This window comes from Gavialis gangeticus, unplaced genomic scaffold (genome assembly GCF_001723915.1).
Source record: "Gavialis gangeticus isolate Ggan-Ray unplaced genomic scaffold, GavGan_comp1, whole genome shotgun sequence".
NCBI lineage: Eukaryota > Metazoa > Chordata > Crocodylia > Gavialidae > Gavialis > Gavialis gangeticus.
Genome location: NW_017729022.1, coordinates 161071073 through 161080935, shown reverse-complemented (window position 1 = coordinate 161080935; position 9863 = coordinate 161071073). Strand labels below are relative to the sequence as shown.

The 9863-nt window shown below is 45.0% G+C and overlaps 1 protein-coding gene across 5 annotated transcripts in view; it reads right to left on the bottom strand.

Annotated features, from left to right (window-relative positions):
* Positions 1–2329: 2329 nt before the first annotated feature.
* Positions 2330–9863, bottom strand: part of TRAF5 (TNF receptor associated factor 5) — a 69444-nt gene continuing 61910 nt past the window's right edge. For 4 of the 5 annotated variants that reach the window (XM_019516418.1, XM_019516417.1, XM_019516416.1 and 1 more), the window contains 3 exons: positions 7845–7985; positions 7107–7275; positions 2330–3067 (listed from right to left, as the gene is read on the bottom strand). In XM_019516418.1, the coding sequence (XP_019371963.1) occupies positions 2490–3067; positions 7107–7275; positions 7845–7985 (888 nt within the window). In that variant the 3' untranslated portion in view covers positions 2330–2489. The remainder of the gene's footprint in view (positions 3068–7106; positions 7276–7844; positions 7986–9863) is intronic. The other variant, XM_019516419.1, reaches the window with a different exon arrangement.

Sequence of the window (9863 nt, the reverse complement as noted above, 5' to 3'; positions counted from 1 at the left end):
AGGCAGTGACTGACAACGGCTTCCCTGCCCCCCCTTTTCCTCACCCAGAGAGACTGGTGTGTGCTTGGCTATCTATTTAAATAGTTCTGTTCTAAAATTACATTCATCACAAAACAAAAATTTTAAAAGTGCAAACAGTCCATGAGTATGTGAGGAGAAGTTGCAATATGGATAAAATTGAACATGCTTCCAAAGTTCTGCTCACCACCACACTAAACACTTGTCACCGTCACAAAGCCACCACTTAATCTAACACTTAGAAATGGAGATCTAATAATACTTAGCTCTGTTCATGCTCCAAGCACTTCACAAACATTTAACAGTTCCAACACTCCTGTGATGCAAGTATTATTATCCCCATTTTACAGCTGGGGAAAATGGAGGCAGTTTCATGACTTGCTCAGATAACAGCAATGCCTTCCTCTTCCCCCTTTATTTCTCTGAATTCTCAATTACTTTCTGTATCTGATACTTAACATTTGAATAGTCTTGTGAAAATGGATGGTATCATTTCCATGAATCACCACTCATGACACTTTGAAAGTTACAGCCCAGATAGTACTGCAATAGTCAACAGTAGGTTCAGTTTAACAGGTCATATTCTATCACCTTTTTTCTTTAAATTCTAGCATGCCGCACCATTTTGAAAACAAACTCATTCTTTTCAAAACAAAACATTAAAATGTAAAAGGCCAAATTCTGCTCTGTTGTAAGGATACAACTGCTTATTAAAGTTGGTAAGAACTGCAGCCATGCAACAGAGCAGAATTTGGCCATGGGAATGTGTATAATCTCTACAGTGGCTCAGTATATACTGCCATTATACCAAAGCAAGGGTATGTGGCATCTAATTGAAATATTGTACTGAGAGATGTGCACAGTTAGCAGCCTACAGAGATTTAAAAAAAACAGTTCAGTTTTTCCAGTTTTGACATAATTTCTGTCTTCCTTGTCTCCATGAATCCACCTGAGAACTTAGAAGTATTAGAATGCAGGCAAAAATATCACATATTTATGCCTAAAACTCTAGTGTTCAGTCAATATTAAGAAGATAGCATGAAAATCATGACACAAGGATGACTCAATCCACCCTTGTTTTCTCCCTGCAGCCCTTGCTCCCATTTAGTCTTTATCCTGCCCCTATACTTTTGTTCCGAATCAACCCTGACTGCTTGCTGCTTTTGCAGAAGTTCCAAGTTTGCTATCACCGCTGGACTCCAAGAGCACATAATTAGGCGTAGATGTCCAACTACCTCATCCACTTCATTCTGCGTGTACCAACAAAATGATCAAGAGTGAGCAAAATAAAGAGCTCCTTAAGTAGCCATAAAGCTTCTGCAGAGCTGATACGCACTCACCCCCAGGCCAGTTATTCCTCAGCTGCTGACCTCAGCATTTGTGGACATCTGTATGCCTCATGCAATACACAAGGAATTCAGAGAAAAAAATCCCACTCTCTCCTCCTCTGGGCTTCAGAAAATAAGTTAAAAATTTAGAGCCACATTTTGAAAAAGGTCATAGGATTTAAATTGGGCTGGATTTTCAAGAAAGCTTAGTTTTATTTAGACTCTAGACTGAAGACTCTGGGGAGCAGGGACGCATTTTTTCTTCTGTTCTGACAATACCTAGTACAATGAGGTCCTTGAGACAGAGAGAGAGAGAAATGTTCTGAAACTTCTGTTCTACTCCTCCAGCAGTGGACCCAAGTTGCCTGCTACCTTTAAGCTGACAGTCTGGCTATACCACTAAGGGCTCTACAACTAATGGCCATACCTCCCACATAAGCACCAGCAGCTTCTGCTGACTTCAAATGGGGACTGTGAGTGTTCATCACCAATGTGGATCAGTCCAAAGGCACTGAGCTGGAAAAAGAGAGGATACCAAGTCATAAGAAGCTGTGGTACTATCATGCCCTAAAAGACATGTCTTCAAACTTTCCAATAAGTAGGAGCTCTGCAACTACTGACTAAGCTTTTGTCCCTCAGTTTTCCCAGTCAAGGCGCTGCTTGGATCCTGATATATTTACTCATAATTGGAGAAATGCTGAGATGTTTCCAGTTCAAGTCATGTGAAATGCACCCGCACACCACAATGACAGCAGCCTGATCAATGTTTATGCAACTGCCTGGAACCCACAGACCTGCCTGGGTCCCCAAGTGCCCTGCACTGTATTTTCACCTCAAGATGCCAGACTTGAGATGCAAGGCAAGCAGTCATTTCTAAAACGTATAGTACAAAATCAAAATACTGGTTTGAATACATGTCCACAGCATCAGTTTGGACTTATGGCTGCCTTAAGTGCAGTATCAAACAAACAAAAGGCTGGTGCTTTGGCAATTCATTAGCTGTTTTATATTCAAAAATGTACAAAAACATGTCAAGTGGCTTGACTAGTGGTAATTCATTATTGCATGGCTGGTCATCACCAAGAGACAGTCTATTTTTTTTTTTTTTAAAGTCATTAAGAAGTTGCGTCTTTCAGACACACTTCACAGTTCCTCAAGGTCAGTTAAATCAACAACTACTTTCAAGAAGAGTGTGTCATCTTTGACAAAAGCATTCTTTGTGTTCTCCAGCACAGTGTGTGCCACGAATCGCGGACACCCAGAAGCAATATTCATGTCTCCATCTGGCCTTTTGAAACTGCTGCTGTTGGGGTCAGCCTTGAAAACTTCTACAATGTGATTTTTTTTCCCACTTTGGTCCAGAAGCATAAGCGTAACTTTTTGCTTGAAAGGCCACGGTAGCAATGAGTCAAACTCCCCTTTCATCACCACAAAGTAGAGGGAGACATGTGTTCCTTTTCCTGAACCATCTCCATTCAGGTACGCTCTTGCACATAACCTGTATCCACAGCGGCTGGTGTAAAATGGCTGGCTGAATACAGACGGAGTGCGACCTTCCACTGCTTCTTTTTTCTTCAACTTGTAATCTATGATTTTCCAGATCAGTTTTCCATTGTAACATGTGCTTTCCAAAAGTTTAAATCGTTCTTCATTTTTATTGAGCTGTGCTTTGTGAATATTGATGTGGACATCATGCTTGTTGGATTCACCTTCCAAGACAACTGGGAAAGAGAAACAAAACATTCACTTATGGAAAATCATCTTTGAAACAAAAGGAACACATACTTGGTGACAATAGGATCTTAACTGCTTCAACCCAGGGTTTAAAAATAACCTTGGAATCATGTAGAAGAACTGCACAGTGACAATTAGTTTCATGGTACTGGCAACATCAATGGGTCTATTGCCCTTAAACAATTTTCTAGGTAAGGCACCTCAATCCCAGAGCAAGACAGCAAGCAGGATTTGCGTCTGGGCCCCAACTTCCCCTCAAGGTCTGTGTGTATTCAAGTATATGAGGTTTTGGGTGTCTCATTTTGAATAAACTATTAAAGTATGAATGCATGAATACATCTGGTGGCCTGCTGTCATGCTGAAGCTGACCACGTGACAATGGGCTTTACTTCTGATCTCACATTGTGAGTCTAAAGTAACACCACAGAAGTGGAAGTGAAAGGAGAACGAAACTCTGTCTCTGCCTATCCCAAAATAAACTGCAGACCGTTTTAAATGTTACAGCATGAAGCGTTGGCATTGTAAGCCACTTCCCATCCCATGGGTCACTAAAGGAGACTGCAGGAAACAGTCCTTAATTGGCTGAAGCAGGATCAACCTAGCTGTCATGCCTACATTTCTCTAACCTTATTTACTACTCTGATGATCTCCAATTCTGCACTGTTGCCCTGTCACTTTCCTTGCCCATAAAACTACACTCTGCCACACTCCAGATCTCTTGGGAATAGCTGAGCCAGGCTCCTTCCAGGACCCCTTCTGAGTAATTCTGTAGCAGATTATATTAATGTAGCACTTCTCTTTGCCTGGAAGCCAAGTATACTATGTTTACAGTTTAGGAAGGAGAAAAAAAACCCCAACAATTTTTCCTTGCCTTTTTATTTTTTTTTACCTTGGGTATAGCATTAGTGCCAGGCATTACCATTATCCTTGTTTGGAAGCTAGCTCTGTAGAACTCTGCTAGCATGGCTTAGATAACTGTTAAGACACTTGGAAAGCTACTTTCTGTCAGACTTCTAGACGGCACACAAAATCTTCGCAAGGAAGAGTGTCAAACAGAACCGAGTTGCTGAAATAATGAATGGCATGGCGACTAAATGGCAGGCTAAGGAAATGGCCTGTCAACTCTGGAGAATACAGAAACCAAGATTTCAAATCACAAATGGGAAGAGAAAGGTACAGCTACAACCTAATAGTTTTTTGTAGAGATGACAAAATATCATACAGTTTGGGAAAATTGATGGCATCTGCTCAAGACCACCTGGTATAGAATAGTAAAGGGCATACAGATCAGAATACAGGGGTCTTGGCTGCAAGCTTGTATAGCAATTATAATTAGTGCTTATTCCCTCATTTCAGAAGCTGCTGAAGGACTACAGAGGTAGTCTCAAGGAGGCTGGTACAAAGAATCAGTGACATGTTACAGGCTAGGCCAGGGATCAGCCACACCCCATTAGTGGCACGTGGAGACATTTTTCTTGGCACGCCAGGAGGCATGCAAATAAATTGTTTAATTTTTTTTTTTTTTAGGTTGCTGCTTCAGGCTCTCCTGTGCAGCACAAGTCCCAGCACCGCAGCAGGCATGGGGCAGAGCCAGAACACAGGCAGGGACACTGTCTGTATTCTACTACCCCACCCCTTGCTCCCAGGCTTCACCCTCCAGCCTGGCTGGCCCCTAGAGGGAGCTGCAGGTGGACAGGGCTGGGGCTGGGGCAGGCGCTGCACAGGAGGTTTCCAGCAGATGGCAGAGCCCTGGGTCCAGGCAGGCAGGCAGACACCCTGGCCCACCCGGGGCAGCACCAAGGTGCCAAGTGCTGGGGCTGGGCAGTCAGGACAGGGTCTGGGCAGTGTGGGTGGAGGCACTGTGGGCAAGCCAGCCCGGTAGGGCCCTTAGGAAGGCAGGGGCTGGGCAGGAAGTGGGTGCAGCCCTGGGGCTCTGCAAGCTCGAGCTGTGTTGGGCAGGCAGGCAGGGGTGCCCAGCAGCACCTGTGATGGGGCCTGGCCCAGCCTACGCAGCTCTGCAGGGATCGCCCACAGCCACCCTGTGCATGTGGGGATGCTCCCTGGCTGGGGTAGGACACCGAGCTTGGGGGGGCTTCCCTCTCTGCATACTGGACACAGTATGAGCAGGGCAGCCATCCCTGGTGCAAGGGCCTGGCTGCAGGAGACCCCTGGAGCCTGGGAGCAGCCACCATGACTGCCCCAACCTGCCCAGGTCCCGGCCTTGCTCACCTGCAGCTTCCCTCAAGGGGCCAGGGCTGTGGTAGGCACTGCACAGAGCCACTGTGCTGTCGGCTCCCAGCCGACTTGGCCCTGAGCACCAGCTGCAGCAGCTGTTCCCAGAGCCCAGGGAACAGGCTGCAGCTCCCATTTGCAACATACCTGGCACACACAGAGACTGAGCAGGGAGTCCCCTGAGCCCAGCGTCCTGCCCCAGCCAGGCAGCGTCTCTTCATGGGCAGGGTGGCTGCGCTCCATTCCTGTGGAGCTGAGTGGGCCCTACCTCTGGTGCTGCTGGGCCCCCTCACTGTGGCCTGAGTCTACAGAGCCCTAGGGTAGCCCCTGCTCCCCACCTGACCCCTGCTCTCCTCCAGTTGCAGCCTTCCCAAGGGGCCTGGCCAGGCCAGCCTGCCCACAGTGATTCCACTGGTTCCTGCTGCTCCCTGCTCCTCTCTCCCTCACTTCCCCCTCATCACAACATGCTTAATTAACAAGGAAAAAAAAAAATCACAAGTACATAGGCAATACATGAAGATGCATTTATTGTCATCAGGTTTTGAATTTTTAGGCAGCCTGGTATTTACTGTAAAAAAAAGCAACATTTATGATTATTAACTGTATTAAATATGCAGTGCATCCTGCCATGTACTCCCCCCCACATCCCAGTTTTGTTTTTGTGGCATGCTGGCACTCTGGCACCTTACAAAGTAGACGTTGTCGTTTTTTCGGCACTCCAGTCAAAAAAACGTTGCCTACCCCTGGGCTTGTCTATCAGCAGGACCCGTCCTAAGCCCCCAAACTGAAAATGAGTGAGGCAGGGAAGACAGAGGAGACAAGAGGTGCAGTACAAAGAAATTACTTGAGGTCTGCATGTCAAGATATAGCATACTGTGACAGGACGGGAACCTCGGGGTCGCTGTGCTCCCCCTTTGTTACCCTCTCTACTGTGCCAAGCTGCCTATCTGCACCTCGCAATCTCGCCCACCACATCTTTGGTCTTATTGAATTATAGGGAGGCTACCTTTAGTCATCTTGGCTGCGGTTCTCCTCTGCTATACTGGTCCGTTTTCTGAAATGGGGCTCAGGTGCACCCCAGCCTTATGGGTTACGCATGGCTCCAACCACCCCTGTACCATGCCCCAAGCCTTGTGGATGTACCAAATGTTCTTCGGTCTTACTGGATGCCTTCTCATGCTGCCCACTCTCTCTCTCTAGGGCTGGGGCTCCCACACTGTTGTGGTTCCCCTATGAGGCCTCCTCCATCCCCTTATAGCCTCACCCGGTCCTCCAGTCCTTTGAGTTACACTCCGTGGGTGCTCCATCCTTCACCAGCATAACAGACTGCTTGCGTTCAGGCCTTTCCCCTTTGCTTAGTTAGGCAGCACTCCTCCTTGGCCGCCAGCTGAGAACCCTGCCTCTCGGCCTCCAGCCTGTGTTTTATAGGAGTCAGCCCTGCCCCTTCCGGTCAGCTGACTCAACAGGTGTGGGCCCCTGGCAACCTGCACCTGGTAGCCATTCCTGCTCTTCAAGTAGATGGCACCTTAGTACCCTGCTACACATACCACAAATGAATGTTCTTACCAGAGTATGCAAGTCAGAACTATCAATGATCCAGTCATCAAAGAAAGAAACCAACTTTGGGTTAAGCGTATACATGTCATTGTAGATGAACAGCAGCCTTCAAAGATTCACACTGAGCTTACGTGGGCAAGAAAGTTGACAGGGAAGGTGACTCAAGCCAACTAATATATTACAGCCTCTTTTTATATGAAGAGACCCACCCAGATATGAAACAAAAAAAATGCTTACCCAAACGCTGATCATATGTTTCCATAAGGGCAATCTTCTGCTTTACATTTTCAATGGTCTCCAACAGTGGCCTCAAGTCAAATTTATTTTGCTGCTGGTTTGCCATTTGTATGAGCTGCTTCACTTGTGTTTCCAGCCATGTAGATTTATCAAGGTGACTAGCCAGAGTCTTCCAGTTTAATGCAATTCATGGAGGGTGAGGGGAGGAAGTGGGGACAGGACACAAACATGCACAAAAAAATTCATATGAAATTAAAAATGTCACTGATTGCATTCAAATTTTAAAATACCCTGCTGTTTGCCTTTGGAATCTGTTCAAAAGCTTCTCATGATTAATTCAGCATTCATTCACCAAGAATCAATTCCTAATTCATTAAGATTTGCAATTTATTACTCCGATCTCAGTTTGATTATTCAAGTTTATGCCAGCATAGTGAAATTGGACTATTCCCCCCACCCCAGGTTCCTATTCAGCAGTCCTTGCTTAGGCCAAATGACCACAAATCTCCTTTATCAGTCACAAATGAGAAGACTATGCTGTATTTTAAAAAAACAACAACAATTTAAGTTCATGGACAATGCATAGTATTATTCCAGAAATCAATGCACATTTGCATGATGCAATGGCTTTGTAAGTCAATGTTTGTTATTTTCCTGATAATTAATTACAGCGGTCACTCGATAATTGTATTCTGGGCTGTAAAAAAAAGCTGTTGGTCAGAAAAGCAGATGTCTCACCTGAGTGCTTACCATCAAGTTGCTATTTTTACCAAACAGCTGTGCAAACTGTCTGAATTCTTTCTCACATTTTTTAACTGCATCTGCTAACTGTTGGATTTTGCTCTCTTTGAATTCCAGGCTCTTATATAGGTCAGATATCTAAGCAACAGAAAAAGAAGAACAAAAGCTCAAGTCATTCCAAAAGCATGCAACAAACACATTAAAAAAGTATGGACATTATATAGGAAGAGGTGGAAGAGTTTATTAATATGATTGCATTAGCGTAACTGAATAAAATTAGTTTGTTTCCAGTCTCAAAATGTTTTACCCCAAATAACTCTGCAGGAGGTGGCAGCAAGAATTAAACCTGTGTGTCTTTAGAATTATGACTAGGGACCTACTTGAATTGCAATTTTGTGATTTTCGTGGAAACCATGAAAACAGCAGTTTCCACGAACACTGTGAAAAATAGAGGTTTCTACAATTTTGAATAGAAGAATCACCAGAAAAAATAATCAACTTATTAAAAATAAAATGCTGCCTCCCCAGTGGGAGGCAGCAGCCACTGCAGCCTGGCATTGCAGCTCACTGAGGCGTGGAAAAGCTGCCACCATGAAGGTGAACAGCCAAAACAGCAGCCACTCCCTCTGTTGCTGATTGACTTAGAGAGCTGCCTTTCATACATCCCACCCCTCTTGACCAATCAGTGGCAAGGGGCGGGGCTGCACAAAGGGAAGCCCTCAGCCAGTGTTGATGAGCAGGGCCACCAGGGCCTCTTGGGCAATTAGTGGTGGGGGTACAGGAAGGCCTCCCATTGTGATAAGCCCATGAAAATGGTGGCTGGTGCCACGACTGGTCTGCAAAATACTGCCTGCTGCCTTGATTTGGGTAGGTCTCCAATTATAACCTTTTCCTACCCCAGCTCGAAAACTAGATTTCAAATCACTTCTTGACACTTAATACAGATTCCGAAACGATTCACATTTTTAAGTGTAGTTTTTATTACTCAATAAGTCTATGTGTTAAAGACAATCTCCTTGAGCTCAAGGTCTGCTGCAGCCTCTGAGCTAAACACTAAGTTGCCACTGGAAGGTGACAGAAAACAGACACTAAAGGAAGAAACAGTAAAGATATGGAAGGAAATATAATACAGCAGCAATCAGGAATCTTTTTAGGCTGTGGCTTGCAATGACCCAGCCTGGATCAGAGACGGGCCCAGGACTACCACCAAAGCCCCACATCTGTGAGCTGAAGCAAGTCGTTAATGCTTGGAATACGGGACACAACACAACGTGGGTTTATCAGCGGATTAACTTAGTATCAGTCTGTGATAAGATAACCGGTTTCTTAAATATGGATAATACAGTGGACTTAAATCAGTGGGCTCCTGATAAAAGTATCTAAACAGTATCTGGATAATTTTTCCCCTGTGAATGCTAATGGCTTCTGTTTATTAGGGATAAATGTTAGGCACAGCTAAGGTTGGGAGTTTTTGGCTGGGTTGGGCTGATGCTTCTTTTGGCACTTGGAAATTATTGGCCAAACTGGAGAGAAGGGGGATTGATGATGCAACTGTGAGATGGACAACAAGCTGGTCTAAGGGGGAATTTCAGCAGACTATGCTGAAAGGTAAATTGTTTGATTGGTGGCTGCTTCACTGGTGTCTTGCAGGATTGGTCCTACAGCCTGAACTGTGCAACTCTCTATAAGAGACCCTGGTACTGGAGGTAGAAGTCTCCTCATAAGATCTGTGGACAATATTAAGGTGGGACAAAGGCGTATTGCCAGTGTGGAAGAGAACTGGATTATTATATAGGAAAATTTAGATAATCTTGTGGAATGGAGCATTAGAAATGGAATGAAGTTTAACAGTATGAAGTGCAAAATCATGCACTTAGGGAGCAACAACAAGGACTTCAGTTATAAGATATGGCAGAAACTAGAAACATCTGAGGAAGAGGGGACCTGGCTGTATTAGTTTATCATAAGTGGGGCTGACAGACATGGGGAGTGGGGGGGGGGGGGGGGGAAAAAAAA